At 39.0% G+C, this 15,858-nt stretch overlaps 1 protein-coding gene across 3 annotated transcripts in view; it reads right to left on the reverse strand.

Annotated features, from left to right (window-relative positions):
- Positions 1-15,858, reverse strand: part of Ipo11 (importin 11) — a 232,719-nt gene that overhangs the window by 153,829 nt on the left and 63,032 nt on the right. For 2 of the 3 annotated variants that reach the window (XM_008856308.2, XM_029557873.1), the window contains exons 8-11: positions 13,204-13,516; positions 12,414-12,566; positions 9,714-9,757; positions 4,844-4,934 (exon numbers count right to left, since the gene is read on the reverse strand). In XM_008856308.2, coding sequence (XP_008854530.1) covers positions 4,844-4,934; positions 9,714-9,757; positions 12,414-12,566; positions 13,204-13,516 — 601 coding nt within the window. Of the gene's footprint in view, positions 1-4,843; positions 4,935-9,713; positions 9,758-12,413; positions 12,567-13,203; positions 13,517-14,218; positions 14,343-15,858 lie in introns of all 3 variants that reach the window. The other variant, XM_029557874.1, reaches the window with a different exon arrangement.

The raw sequence follows: 15,858 nt of genomic DNA on the forward strand, positions 1-15,858 counted from the left end.
AGACTGTTCATCCAAGAGTTAAAAAAAAGAGGTCTACCTATCAGAACCTCAGGACCGGGATGTAGCTTTGGTGCCTTTGGTGAGTCTCATGGTAGGACATGATCTTTGTAAAGTGGCTTTAGCAACCCCAAATGACTTAGATCAGCACATGAACTCAGTGCTAAAATGAGTAAAAATAGATTGGGTGATGGGGGGGAGCAAAACAAACACACCCTTCTGCATCACTGGGAAGCAAATGTGGCAGAATTATAGAAAGTTAGAGTCCCTAGGGGAAAAGGTGAATGGAAAACCAAATGTAATTGTGTTGATGAGGCTTTGGAAGGCATAAGGACTGGCAGTTCACCACATGGGTAAAGAAAACAAAAAACAGGGAGGTACAGATGACTCCTACTGCACCCCTGCCATGGAGAGAAGTAGGTCTCCAAGGTAGGAACCTCTCCAGCCACTTCCTTAAGGAAGTGGCCAGGGACACCTGCAGGTGAAGACCATTGCAGTGACTGAAAGCCCCACGTTAAATTTTGGATTTATTGGTCTTTTATTAACGTTAAAAAATATTTGGGCTTGGATGGATGCAGGAAGTATGTGTACCTGGGTTCCCCAGAGTAACAGAGGCACTAGACATCAGTTAGTAAACATAGATATAAAACAATACAGGTTAAAGAAATTAAGTTTGAATGAAGGGTGGACAGCTATCTCCTAAGCAAACCGTGTACATTTATCACCTGAAACAGAAACTGTTCACCCAGCCAAGGAGGCAGGTACTACATAGCCAAGGAGGTGGGTGAATATGCCCCAAAGACCCTAGGCAACACTAAATAGCTAGGGCCAGCCAGCCTCATCAAGTTTATCAGAAGTAAGGGAAATGAAACAATGGCCTATGAAAGGGCCCCAGGATAAGGCAGCCAAATAATTTATAAAAATGGATAAAATCTTTTCATGTTGTATTAGACCTTGCTACCAGTTCATTTTAGTATCTTCTTAGATATCACCTTCTGTGATCACATGACACTTTCTTGGAATGGATGACAACAAATTTTCAAGGTTATCTCCATAACCCTACTATTCAGTATGGACTTTACAGTTCAGGATTGTACAACTGTTATCCTACCTATCTTCTATAAAAAGGTCTCTAACATGTAGACAACATAATGCTAACCCTTACATGTTTTCTTTGAAAATTGAGAAATTCATTTGAGAGAAATGCAAGTGCACCTAAAGGAGTAAAGATACAAAAAAAAAAAAAAAAAAAAAAATCTGGAGAGACGGCTTAGAGGTTAAGAGCACTGACGCACTGACTGCTCTTGCAAAGGACTCGGGTTCGATTCCCAGCACTCACATGGCAGCTACAAACTGTCCTTAACTTCAGTTGCAGAGGAATCCAAAGCTCTCTTTTGACCTCCACAGCACTGCACGACATGGGTACACTCACATACAAGCAGGCAATACACTCATACACATAAAATAAAAATGATAAATATTTTTTTTTAATCTATAAACAAGGGCATACTATAAAAGTGAAAAAAGACTCTCCTAAAAGCCATAATATTACTAAAAGTTCTAATACTAGGGGCTGCAGAGATGGTTCAACAGTTAAGAGCACAGACTCCTCTTGCAGAAGACTCAGTTTTGGGTCCCAGTACCCACGTGGTGGCTAACAACCATCCAGTTCCACCAGTCATCCTCTGGGAGCAGAGGGAAAAATAAAAAAGTATAAAGGTCCAGTACCCTACAGGAGTTAAAGGACCATAGTCAGACTTCTACAGCACTGCCTCCAAGGCTCAAGGGCCACTGCAGAAGAGGAAGTAGAAAGAATTTAAGAGTTAAAAGAGGGGTGGGTGGAATGTATATAGCAATTCTCTCTAAGATAAAACTTTCACCTTGGGGGGAAGCTCCTTAAGACCCAGGATATTCTACAGGGAGTGAAACTTCCTTCAGGGAAGCTCCTCAAGCTCAGAAAGTAAATAATTCAAAGGCTTCTAGAATGACCCCAAAGTGACCAGATACACTAGGTCCCTCCCTCCCTCCCCAAGTATATATAAGCAGTAAGGACTGCTAGCGGGCACTTTCAGGCCAGCTGAGCTGCCTAGAAGAGGCTTAGACCAACTGAATTGCTGGGAAAAGACACTCCAGCCTGGTGAGCTGCCTGCAGGTTGTGCACTATGCTCCAGATTTTCTGATTTCATGAGCTTTCACTCGTGCTGGGGTGGGCTTTTAGTGATGCAGCTATCTTTGAGTCATTTCTGCTCCTATAAATAACCCCTTACTTGCTCTGCAAGTAACCCCAATAAAACTCATTGTTTCAGGAAATTGGATTTTGGCTTTCTGGGGTGAGTAGACATTTCTTCACATCTTCCAAGGAAGAGTGTCACACAACAGACATAAACAAGAAGTCTAAGTTTTATTATAATCACTATTAGCGAACATAGGTATAACAAAGGCCATAAGGAACATTTTAAAAGCATTATAACACCAGGCATGGTGGCGCACGCCTTTAATCCCAGCACTCAGGAGGCAGAGGCAGGCCGATCTCTGTGAGTTCAAGGCCAGCCTGGTCTACATAGTAAGTTCCAGGACAGCTAGGGCTACAGGGAGACCCTGTCTCAAAAAGACCAAAAAAAAAAAAGCATTATAACATATTTGAAAATGTTATGACAGAAGTATTGCATTATAGATATTTACTTTAAAAAGAAAAAAAAATTTTTTGAGTGGGTCTTCTTGAGACAGGGTCTCCTTGTAGTCCCAGCTGGCCTGGAACTCTGTAGGCCAGGGTGGCCTTGAACTCAGAGATCCTGCCTGCCTCTGCCTTCTGAGTATAGGGATTAAAGGGGTGTGCAGCCACGTCCAGCTTATAAAAGGAAATTTTTAAAAGATAATTAAGAGATCAATCAATTATACAGCAGGGAGGGGAGAGAGAGACAGACAGAGACACACAGAGAGAGGCAGAGAGACAGATAAAGAGACCAAGAAAAAAGTGGTACTTGCCTGTCATCCTAGCACTTAAGAGGCAGAGCCAGGTCAGGAGGATCAAGAGATCAATTCTAGCCTGAGCTACTGAGGGAGACTCAAAAAACAGGAAATGAATACAGTGGTGGTACACATAGTGGTACATACCTGTAACCCCACAATTGGTCAAGGGAAGCAGACAGGAGGTTCACGACACCCTAAGTTCCAGGCATTAACCACCCCATACAGTCGTTTCATTCACAATGAAACCTTTCCTCAAGAATAAATAATACATTAAAGAGGGACCAAAAAAAAAAAATGAGAAGTACAAACAGAAAGAGGTAGTCACTATGAATTTTGAGAACTTCTGGAAGAAATGCTGGCAGTCTCTGCCGTACTGTTCATGAAGAACACAGTTAGAAAACAGTATTTACATAAATGTACCACCCGAAGAGAAAATCTTCTAGTAAACTTTTCAAAACACTTTGCTACTGATAAGCATGAATTCTTGAGCTTAATGTCCTAATAAGCTAGAGTAAACACAGTCCAAAATAAGCAAATTGGTCCACAGCTAAAAGAAAACCTTACTGAAAGTCACTGAAAACCTTAACAGCAGATAGCAACCAATGAGAATGTAACCTAAACAGTCTGTCCTTTCCTATGGTGGCTAAAAAAGTAACCTGACAGACTAGAAATGTATAAAACCAAAACAGCAACAGAAGTAGTATAAACATTATCTGATTGTGAATTTTTAATTTCCCATGAAAAAATTATTAGCTACACGCTGTAAATGAATCATACAAAAATTACAATATAGCTCAAATTACCTTCAAAAATTACCACAATAAAATAACTTATTTTTCCCTTGGCATATAATTTAAGCAGATGTAACACATCTATTAGGTTTCAAGAGAAGAACAAGAAAGATTAAGAATCTCCTTTATCTGGTATAGTGGTGCACATCTTTAATCCTACCACTCAGGAGACAAAACAGGCAGATCTCTATGAGATCAAGTGAAGCCATCCTAGTCTACACAGCGAGTTCCAGGCCATCTGGGGCTTGAGGAAGACCCTGTCTCAAAAAAACAAAGAAACAAAAAAGAATCTTCTTGTCTCAAAGAGATTCTATTCTCCGGCTCTTGTTTCCTTGCAACTCCATCTACTCAACTTTTGACTCAGCTGACGGGGTGATCAATTCTCTCCACTGCCTTCTGCCTCCTAAGAAGTCACAGTTGCTTCTGCCAACATGTTCTTCTGCAGGATAGACTTGCCACATCTTCACCTCTGAGATACCTCATGCCTATCATATCTCAGGGACCTATCACCTCTTCCTGCACTGTAGGTGAAAATCTTAAGCTCTGATTTTGAACCTCTTTTCTCTCCCAACCACTTTCTCTGTCATTAACACATAAAAATTTAGAAGCACTTTTGATGGCCTTCCCTTTCCCATCACATTCACTCAGTTGCTAATGTCAATCAATCAATAAACAATAACTGAGTATGTCAGATACTGCGAATAAAGAATGAATAAAACACATACTCAAAATATGCTTCATTAGCTTCTTTTAAAGCCTTCTATTCCCACTGACACCATTCTGAGGCTAACAAATCATTTTAACCTCTTCTAACTAGTTTCCACATCATGTTCTAGAAAAACTGTTTGCCCCAGAATACAAATGCCAATTGGCTTACAATGTTGTTGTTTATAGCCACAAAATGTATTACATTCCAAAATGTAACTCAAAGACAGCCTTGAAGAAAATCACACTTGGTCCTTCCAGTCATTCTCAAGTTCATGCTCAGTATAAGATGTGGACAGTGAACACAGAAGGTACTTAGGCTATTTTAACTGATCATTAAATGAACAAATACAAATATCACAAAATAAAATAAAACTTACCTTGAAGTGTTTGCATCATTTCTAGAAGTACAGGAGTAAGAGTCTGATTATATTCATGGAATATATCTATAAATAGTACTTCGGTGCAAGGCTAGAGGTAGAGGAAAAAAGAACAAATTCCAAATAAAGACAAAGCCATATTATATTAACTATTACAATAAAACAAAGGAAATTCATTATTAAAATCCTAAAACTGAGCCGGGCATGGTGGCACATGCCTTTAATCCCAGAACTCAGGAGGCAGAGGGCAGTGGATCTCTGTGAGTTCAAGGCCAGCCTGGTCTACATAGTGAGTTCTAGGACAGTTGAGGCTACAGGAAGACCCTGTCTCACAAAGACCAAACAGAAAGAAAGAAGAAAGAAAAAAAGGAAAACCCTAAACCTGAAAGTATTTCCAACTATTGTTTTTATTTTAAGGAAAACATGAGGCTCTGAGTTCAAAACCCACTACCATTTCTTTTAAAATACCTAACACAAAGGAAAATAAGATCAATTTATAATTTGAATGGTAACAAACAGGAAACATCTTTCATTATTTCAATCATTTGGCATAACATATTAAAGTACTTTTTAACTCACTAGAATTTAAAAGTCATTCTGCAATCATTCCATACTCATTAGACCTCAGTAATATGAGTAACTGAGCACTTAGGACTTAAAAATATTTTTTCTTAGAAATGATATAATGACCAATCACTTCAGTTCACAAATTAAGCATGAAAAGTAACATATCTTCAAACAGCACAGCCAGTAACAGAACCAGCTTGCTATATAAAGAATGCGTTATTTGGATTACTAAAAACAGTGAATCATTAAATGGTTACCAATACAAAGTAATTATAATTAATTGTTTAAAGACTCTTGCTTTATGTTTAAAACTCAGACTGTAATCTGTACAGATGGAATGATGTCATCTCAGTTATTTGCTTCAAAAAACTGGGGTGAAATGTACAAGAAATAAGACTAGACATGCCCTGGAAACCAATGAGACAGGTTAGTAGGAATGGCTTATCAGATTAGTCTATTGTTCTAATATTTCTGATCCTATCTATAAAATGAAGTTTTTAAAAATTAATGTGGGCCAGCAAGATGACTCAGCATATAAAAGTACTTGGACGGCACGTTTAAAAACCTGAGTTTGGGGGCTGGAGAGATGGCTCAGCGGTTAAGAGCACTGACTGCTCTTGCAGAGGACCCGGGTTTGATTCCCAGCACCCACACAGCGGCTAACGGACGATTCTTAACTCCAGTTCCAAGGGAATCCAACACCCTCTTTTGACCTCCGTGGCATTGCACGACACAGGTGCACTCAAACAGGTGCACTCACATACATGCAGGCAATACATTCATACACAGAAAATAAAATTAATAAATTTTTTAAAAATTATATACACACATATATACACACACCGGAGTTTGATTCCCAGAACCCACAATGGAAGAAAAACAACCTACTTCAAAAATTATCCTCTGACCTCCACATGCACAACATTAAAACACACCTACAAAAGACCTGTACATGTGCACACACACACAATAAATAAGTAAATAAATAAATAAATGTAATTTAATTTTTTACTTAAAAAGATACACACGAAAGGACTAGAAGAGTTGTTTCAGCAGTTAAGAGCACTCACTGCTCTTCCACAGGACCTGGGTTTGGCTCCCAGCACCCATGTTATGTGGCTCACAACTATAATTGCAGCTCCAAGGAATCTGACACCATCTTCTAGCCTCCATGGAAACTGTACTCACATACATAAATCCACAAACTGACATAATTTTTTTTGCATTTTTTGAATTTTTGTGTATTTCATACATAAAATCATCTTTATACCCCCTTCTCCTTTGGCACCCTTCCATAGCCCCCCCACCCCCCACTGGAGTTCATACACTGGCATTTGTATTAAGACCTATTGTGTAAAGTTGGTGTCCCAAACTGTCCCTCAGCTCAAGTTCATCCACCATGGTTTAGTCAGCCTATCTGGAATCTCTCCAAGAAGACCTGCTCTTTCTCACCCAGCAGTAATCACTGCCAATAATTCTTCGACTAAGATTGGGGCTTCCTGTTGGTTTCTACAGTTCTGTGCTAGGTTTCTGTCTGCCTAAGTCTGCATGGATCTTGTGCATGCTGTCACCACTGCTGTAAGGTTGCATAAGAAGGGTCAGGTGCCTGTTGGACCATTTCTATATGGTCATGCACCTCCTCCCTGGTTCTTACAATCTTCCTGCTTGCTCTTCCACAATGTTCCGAGCCGTGGGTGGGTGGATCTCAATACAGGAGACCTGTCCAATGACCCACACTCTGCCAACTCTCATTTGTAGGCTTTGTGTTCCTGGCCCTCTGCTGCATGAGGAAGCTTCATTGATAAGAACTGAAAGATGCATTAGTGTTCTCTTCATCCCTTGTTCTATGTTCTGTCAGTCTTAGGTGTAGAGGTTGCATCCTAAATGTGCCACTTAGGCTAGGGCAATTCACAGAGAATCTCTTGTGTGTGACCAGTGGTGTAACTCTACAAGAATCTCTGTCTGTTGAAAAAGAAGCTACTTTGATGGGTGGTGACTGGACTACCTGTCTGTAAATTTAGGGATCCAGTTTCCTACAAATTAAATTTGTCTAGGGATATGAGAGCCTTGAGTTTTCTCTAAGATCTATAACCTCTCCAACTATGTACATTTGGCTATTTACAATACCAGACATGAGTTTCCTCCCACTGAGTGGGCTTTAAGTCTAATTAGGTAGCTGTTGACTACCCCCAAGATAAAAGTGCCACTACTGCACCAATGTTGTTTGATGTGGTTTTCAGGCTTTGAAGCTAGGGTTGGACCATTAATTGATGTACCAGCTTACGTAGTGCTCTCCAAGGCTATGAGAGCTAGCCTTCAGGGGAGGTAGCTTCCAGATCAGTTCCAGCTCTACTGCTCCAAATCCTGTGTCCAAAGTATGTCCTGTCCATGGAAACTGTACTCACATACATAAACCCACAAACAGACATATATAATTTCAAACTTAAAAAAAAAAAAAAAAAAACGCCAATCAGAGGGCTGGATGATTCAGTGGTTAAAAGCAATGGCTCTTTCAGAAGAGGACCAGTGTTTGGTTCCATAACTCCAGTTCCAGGGTATCCGATGCCCTCAGCTGGCCTCTGTGGACTTGTATGACGTGTGCACTTAAATAAATGTTGGCAAACACTCATACACAGAAAATAAAAATTTTTTAAAAAGTTAAAAACCAACAAGTTACATAAAAATAGGTCTTAAAAAAAAAAGCTAATCATATTTTACAATTCCTAAAGGTAATACTTCTGCCTTATCAACAAATCTGTTTTAAAAGTAACTAAAAGCAATAGTCTGATCTCTAAGAATCATACTAGGTGGTAAGAGAAATAACTAACTGTATAAATGTATGAAACTGTCAAACAATAAAGGATTTTTTTTTTGAAGTATCAAAACTAGCTTTATCAAAGGGGAGGAAATCATTCTTGTGAAAAAGTGGCAGCTTTCATTTTCAAAAACATTTTCTGCTTACACAAAAACAACTGTTTCAAAACAACCTGATTAACAGATAAGGAAAATATCAGTTTGCACACAGATGATCAAAGCATAGAGAATAAAAGTCTGTGCAGTCTGGGTTCTTGGACAGGACTCCTATATTAAACTTTACCCACCCAGAGCTCAGGGACTATGCAGAAGAGGGGGCAAAAAGATTGTAAGAGCCAAGGAGGAGGTACATGACCATACTGAAATAAGAGTCTTACAGGCTCCGGGAACCTGGTTCATATGAAACTACAGCAATGATGCCAACATGTACAAGACCCATGCAAACCCAAGTAGACTACAACTCAGCACAGAGCAGTGGAAATAGGCAGCATGACCTAATCTTAGCTGAAGAACTATTGGCAGCTGAGTAATGCTAGGTAAGGAACAGTTAATCTTCTTAAAGGAAAGGATTCTAGATAGGTTGACTAGATCTCAGTGAATGAACCTGTAGACAGGTTGACTAGATCTCAGTGAATGAACTTGTACTGAGGGACATCTGGGGACACCAACTTGACTTGGTAAGCCTTAACATTAATGACAGAATGCATGACATCCAGTGCAGGTCTATGGGAGGGTGCCAATGGAGAAGGGGGTATAAAATGAATAGGATGCGCTGTATGACATACATGTAAATTCAATTTTAAAAAAAATTGGGGCTGGAGAAATGGCTCAGTGGCTAAGAACACTGGCTGTTCGTGCAGAAGACCCGAGTTTGAATCCCAGCACCCACATGGCAGCTAACAACTGTCTGTAACTCCAGTCCAAGGGGATCCGACAGCCTCTTTGTCCTCTGCGGGCACTGCGCAACATGGGTGCACTTACCTACATGCAAGCAATACACACGTACACATAAAAATAATAAATAAAATATTTTTTTTAAAAGGAAATTATCAGTTTGTAAGGCTTATCTTTTTTTTTAAAGATTTATTATTTTTACATTATGTTTATGAGTATTTTGCCTACATGTATGCAAGTGCACCATGTTCACAGGATGCCCATGGAGGTCAGAAAAGGGCACCAGGTCCACCAAAGTGGAGTTAACAACTATTTATTAGCCTACACGTGGGTGCTGGGAACCAAACCCGGGTCCTCTGAATGAACAGCCACTACTTTCAACCACTGAGCCATCTCTCCAGCCCCGGACAAGCCTCTTCTTAAAAGGAAAAATTCAGACTAAAATCCATAACATAATTTTCTCTGAAATACACTTCTAATTATAAGCAGTTAACTATCTGTCCAACTTACTTAAAGTTTGGAATCTCCAGTACACCAGAGCATTATCCTCCACTACATTTACCGCCTATTACTTTTTCTTCCAAGTAATACTCACCCTCAAACTGTATTTCCAAGAATCTCCTCCTGTTTCTTCCACTGCTGCAATGAAAAACATGACAAGTGATGTTCTCCAGGAATGCAAACATGATGTTTCCCAAAAGTTTCCTTTGGGAAAAAATATTTATATAACACCAACAGTATTTCTGTGAACTGTGTTCAGCCTAACCATAAGTACACATTATTGAGACTCCAGGTGGCACAGATTCCCTTATTTCAGCAACAGATTGTATCTGTGTACCTCACAATCGCCACCAAGTGTTTGTTATATTCCTTAGGGCCATTCTGCTTTCATGAAAAAATAATTGATGGGGAGGTGGGTGGAGACAGGGTCTCCTTGTAGCCCCAACTGATCTAGAACTCCTACATAGACCAAGCTGGCCTTGATTTCAGAGATCCACCAGCCGCTGCCCCTATAATTGCTGGGATCAAAGGCATGCGCCACCATGCCTGGGTCCTTAAAAACTTTCTGGAAAAAAAATCTTTCATGAAAAACAGTTCAAAGTTCCTATCATTTCTAACATAAATGGCATAACACCATACAGTATTACTGCAACCCTGAGATTATTTCAATTATTTCAATTAAGTCATTTTTCTCAAGTTAAAATTGGTCATACTTTTCATAAATTTCCTCTACACATTTAAGTTTGAGGTAAAATATTTTAGGACTTAAAAAAAAGCCTAGAAACTTAAGATTCTAGTTAAGAGAAATAAAAATAAATAGGGATGTATTATGCAGTATAATGCTCTATTTATAAATAAATAAATTTCTAAGTCCTTTGTGGAGGCATGGTGGCTCACACCTTTAATCCCAGCACTTGGGAGGCAGAGGCAGGTGGATGTCTGTGAGTTCTAGGCCAGCCTGGTCTACACAGTGAGTTCCAGGCCAGCTGTGGCTATAGGGAGACCCGGTCTCAAAAAGATGAAATAAATAAAAATTAATTTAAAAATTAATTTCTAAATGAAAGAAAGAAAAGGAAAATAAATGTCTCAGAAAGCTTAAGGCAATCTTAAAATACTAAAGAAACATATGGACATCTAGCTAAAGAAGTAAGAAGAAGCTACAGCCTATGTCCTGGTACAGTCAAAAAGAGTCACACAGAGACATTGTATGCACACATGTATACATTCATATGTACATGTGTGTATGTGTGTGTGGTGTGTGGGTGTGTCATGTGTGGGTGTGTCACTTATATAGGGGTATCCAGTTGTATAGAAGCCCAAAGTCTCTTCCTCAGTCACTAACATTCTATATTGAGGGCTGTCTCTCACTGAGCCCAGAGCTCCCTGTTTAGGCTAGTCTAGTGCCAGCTTGTTCCAGAAATTCCCTGTTTCTACCTCCTGCATGCTGGGATTACAGGTGGATCACTATACCACGTGATTTTTACATAGGTTTTGGGGATCCAAAGTGCAATCCTCATACTCTGAACAGCAAAACCTTTATTCAATGTGCCATCTCCCCAGCCCATACATAGTATTTCTTTGTTTTCTATAGCAAAGACTTTGACAGCCTTTTGCTACTCATCTATCAAGTACTAAAACTCAGACATAGAAAGAACTCTTATTGAGGGGCCCGGGGAAGAAAAAGGGCAAGTGCTTTAACCATTTAAACCATTGAAAAAAAAAAAAAAAAATTACCTTAGGGGCCTGCAAGATGTTTCAGGAGGTAAAGGCACCTAATGCCGAGCCTGACAACCTGAGATGATCCCTGGATTCCTGGAAACCATACGGTAGATGGAGAAAACCTCTAACCATGCACAAGCGCATGCACGCGGTGACACACACACACGTACTCAATAAATAAAATGTAATTTTTTTTTTTAAGTCTAGGGGTATAGATTAAGTAGCAGAATACACACTTAGTGCTTGTGAGGCCCTGGTTTTAATACAAAGCAGCACCTACTCATCACTATAAATAATCAATATATAATTTATTTCTAAAGCAAAAATTACTATAAGCAAAATATATATAACTAGCCGGATGTGGTGATACATACCTATAATCCCAACACTATGCAGGCAAAGGGAGGTAGAGCTCTATGAGAACAAGGCCAGCCTGGTAAACATAGCAAGTTGCAGGCCAGCTGAGGCAACAGGGAAACCCTGTCTCAAAAAAAAATTTATATATACACATATATAATATTATATAACTAGTCACAAAACAGAAAATGACCTGGATAAGATACAGCTAATTTTATAGTTTTGTTTAAAATTATACAAAGATAGCTAAAAACTGCAAAGGTCTCTTTCTGGACAAAACTTTGCTACATATCTGAAAAAGTCATTCATTTTCTGTTTCTCAGTTTGTTCCAAAAGATAAGAGAGAGGAAGATAATTTTAGAAGTACTGCATGCTAACCAATTACATCACTGAGCTCCAAAGTTAATTTTTAAAAAACTAAGATTTCTATATCAGAAATGCTGTATTAAAATGCAATGTTCAGCAGGGCATGATGGCACACGCCTTTAATCCCAGCACTCGCGAGGCAGAGGCAGGCGGAGCTCTGTGAGTTCAAGGCCAGCCTGGTCTACATAGTGTGTTCCAGGACAGCTGGGGCTACAGGGAGACCCTGTCTCAAAAAGAAAAGAAAAAAAAAAAAAAATCTAAAATGCAATGTTCTTGTCCCTATCATTCAAACACTTATCTGTTTAGGAAAAAGGGAGATGGGCCATGATAACACTGAAAAATTAATCCTTACTAAAGCCTTCTGGATCTTCTTCCCACATTGTCAGTTCTTCTTCAGTCAACAAAAAGTAATGAGAGACCAATCTTCTACATATCTCTGTCAGCGTGGGGTGAGTGAAGAACGCCATCTTGATTCTGTGGGCTTCAAGTGTTTCAGGGCTGCTGTCTAGAAAAGAAAGATTCCCAATCAGCGATATAGCCAAACATGCTATCTAAGTTGGACTATTTAACTACAAGAAAAATATACTTTCAGAAGAAAAGACATATTTGGGTATAAATCTCTTCATATTTGTTATAAACAAATTTCAAAACCACTCTCCCTTAGTGCTATATGCCCTACTACAGGTGACATATTACTGTGCTACCATTATCACAACATACTTACATAAAACCTCCACCCCATCCCTTTCTTTCCCTTTCCATTTCTACTTCCCTACATGACTTCCACGTTCATCTTGACACATGCGCATGAAAGCATTTCAAATAACACAGCAAACAATTTAGCCTTGTTTACAAACAACCTGACTTTATATGAAGTCAAAGAGAACTTTTGATTCGTTAAATGAGCTACTGCGGAAGGTAATTATTAAATTCTGTAAGTTTCAAGTGATCTGCTGTGCTGCTGTGCTACAAGACAGTTTACTAAATCTAAAAGCTTTTGTTTACTGTAAAGTTACTATTCATACAGTTTCTCAATTCATATCCCAGCAAGTTTATTTTTTGGAAATAAACTTGAAAAAAAATTATATAAAACAGTAACTTCAACAATTGAATTAAAAAATAAATTTAAGGTGGAACATTACCTTCAAAATTTTTGGATGGCTTATAAGAGTAATTTTTGACAATCATCTTGATAAGATTCATGCACTGGACAATAAAGCGTTCAAATGTAATGCCTTCGCCAACTTCAGTAAAAACATAGCTTACAGAAAATTCCAGTGATCTCTGAATTAGAGGAGTGAATGAAAAAGGGTGCTGATCCAGGAAGTCCAAGAGTACTTTAGTAAAAAGAATGATGATCTTTTCCAGTCTATCTCTACAAACGTTATCTGTACCTATATTTCTACTGCATTCCAGAAACTGCTTTAAACGTTCAAATATTCCATGTAAAAATCCCTATAAAGAAAACAAAAGGTATTTTCTGCAAAATCATGCTAGAGTATTTATCACTCCAATTACAAATTTACTCACAAATATTTAACAGGTTTAAAACCCTGGTGGGAACTCTGAGCATATCAGTTTCACATATACTGTAACCCTTCCTGGAATGTATTATAAAATGTATGGGTTTTTATTCCCACATCATACATCATAACAAGAATTATCTAGTATTTCAAACACAGGGACTAAAACGTGCATATCATAGGTAACTTGGTAAAAATGAGTAGATATGATATTAAGGGCATTAGGTATACAAAAGATAGGCTTTTTAAATTTTATTTATTTTTATTTTATGTGTATGTGTGTATTGCCTGCACATAGGTAAGATGTAGGTAAGTGCACCCGTGTCCTGCAATGCCCTCGGAGGTCAGAAGAGGCTATCGGATCCCTGAGACTGGAGTTACGGACAGCTGTTAGCTGCCATGTGAGTACTGGGATTCGAACCCAGGTCTTCTGCAAGAACAACCAGTGTTCTTAAATGCTAAGCCATCTCTACAGCCCCAAAAGGTGGACTTTTTCAAAGTGTGATCATGCTGATGGTGTGGTGATGTGGTGCATGGTGGTACATGCCTTTAATCCCAGCACTCAGGAGGCAGAGGCAGGCAGATCTCTATGAGTTCAAGGCCAGCCTGGTCTACATAGTGAGTTCCAGGACACCCATCACCTCCATATTCTTAGGAGGTTCCACAAATCCATTCACAGTTAACTTACGCAGCACTTTTAATGATAGTAGTGTTCGTTCTAGTGAACTTAGAACTGCAGCTTCATTGCCAGAAGCAATCTGTTGAAGGAATGTGTCCGTATGGTGATTCCACAGAGAGCACGCAAAATTATAATTAAGGGCATTAGGTATACAAAAGATAGGCTTTTTAAATTTTATTTATTTTTATTTTATGTGTATGTGTGTATTGCCTGCACATAGGTAAGATGTAGGTAAGTGCACCCGTGTCCTGCAATGCCCTCGGAGGTCAGAAGAGGCTATCGGATCCCTGAGACTGGAGTTACGGACAGCTGTTAGCTGCCATGTGAGTACTGGGATTCGAACCCAGGTCTTCTGCAAGAACAACCAGTGTTCTTAAATGCTAAGCCATCTCTACAGCCCCAAAAGGTGGACTTTTTCAAAGTGTGATCATGCTGATGGTGTGGTGATGTGGTGCATGGTGGTACATGCCTTTAATCCCAGCACTCAGGAGGCAGAGGCAGGCAGATCTCTATGAGTTCAAGGCCAGCCTGGTCTACATAGTGAGTTCCAGGACAGCTGGGGCTACAGGGAGACCCTGTCTCAAAAAGACCAAAAAACAAAGTGATCATAAAAGGAAGTAAATTTAAAAATAACATTTCTGTTCCTGTATGTACTGCATTTTGACATAACAAAAGCTGATCAGAGAAATTTCTTCTTTATAGAATTCCATCTAATAAAATAATATAATAGAACTAGAATACCATCATTTTTTAACTCCTTAAGTGGTCACCAATAGTGTTTGCACCCAGTGGAAAGGCTGCTGAAGTTTTCCCATCACACAGACAGACAGGCACATACTGTGCTTCCTGATATGATGGAGTATCAAGTGCACACCACTACCCAGGAAGTAATCTTATTATTTTAACCTCTCCCATGGAAAACAATGTGAATGTGACCAAGCTCCTCCATCTAACTACAAATGTTTAAGAAAAAGGAGGGGGAGGAGGAAGAGAAATGTAGAAACAAAAGAACAGGTTAAATAACACATGAGGATACAAGCAGTCAAATCAAACATGCTATAGGAAATTACTTGTTACCTTAACAAATAAATAGCAAGGGAAAAAAAGGACCAAGAATAGTGGTGTACACCTGTAATCCCAGCATTTAGGAAGCAGAGGCAGGAGGATGAGGTGTTCGAGATCATCCTCAGCTAGATATCATGTTCAGGACCATCTTGGGCTACATGAGACCCTGTCTTTAAAAATAAATAAATAAATAATAAATAAATAAATAAATAAATAAATAAATTAAATAAAGGCGGAAAGGAAGATAGGATGGCTAACTGACACTATTTGAATCTTATCTAGGATTTGTCTTAAGATAACCAGCAAAGCATGAAGGTAAGAGGACTGACCACACACTGACAATTGCTAATGCTGACTCCTGGCTTCATGGGGACTCAGCTATTCAACCTATTTAGCCTCATGTTTTAAGTGTTCCAATTTTTAAATTTTTTACAAAATTTTAGAGATTATGAATATAAATTTTGTAACTGAACTTACTGCTGTCAACTTGGAAAAGGAGAACAAACTGTAGAGCTAAGATAACTGGGAAA

This window comes from Nannospalax galili, unplaced genomic scaffold (genome assembly GCF_000622305.1).
Source record: "Nannospalax galili isolate Female #2095 unplaced genomic scaffold, S.galili_v1.0 scaffold751, whole genome shotgun sequence".
Lineage (NCBI taxonomy): Eukaryota > Metazoa > Chordata > Mammalia > Rodentia > Spalacidae > Nannospalax > Nannospalax galili.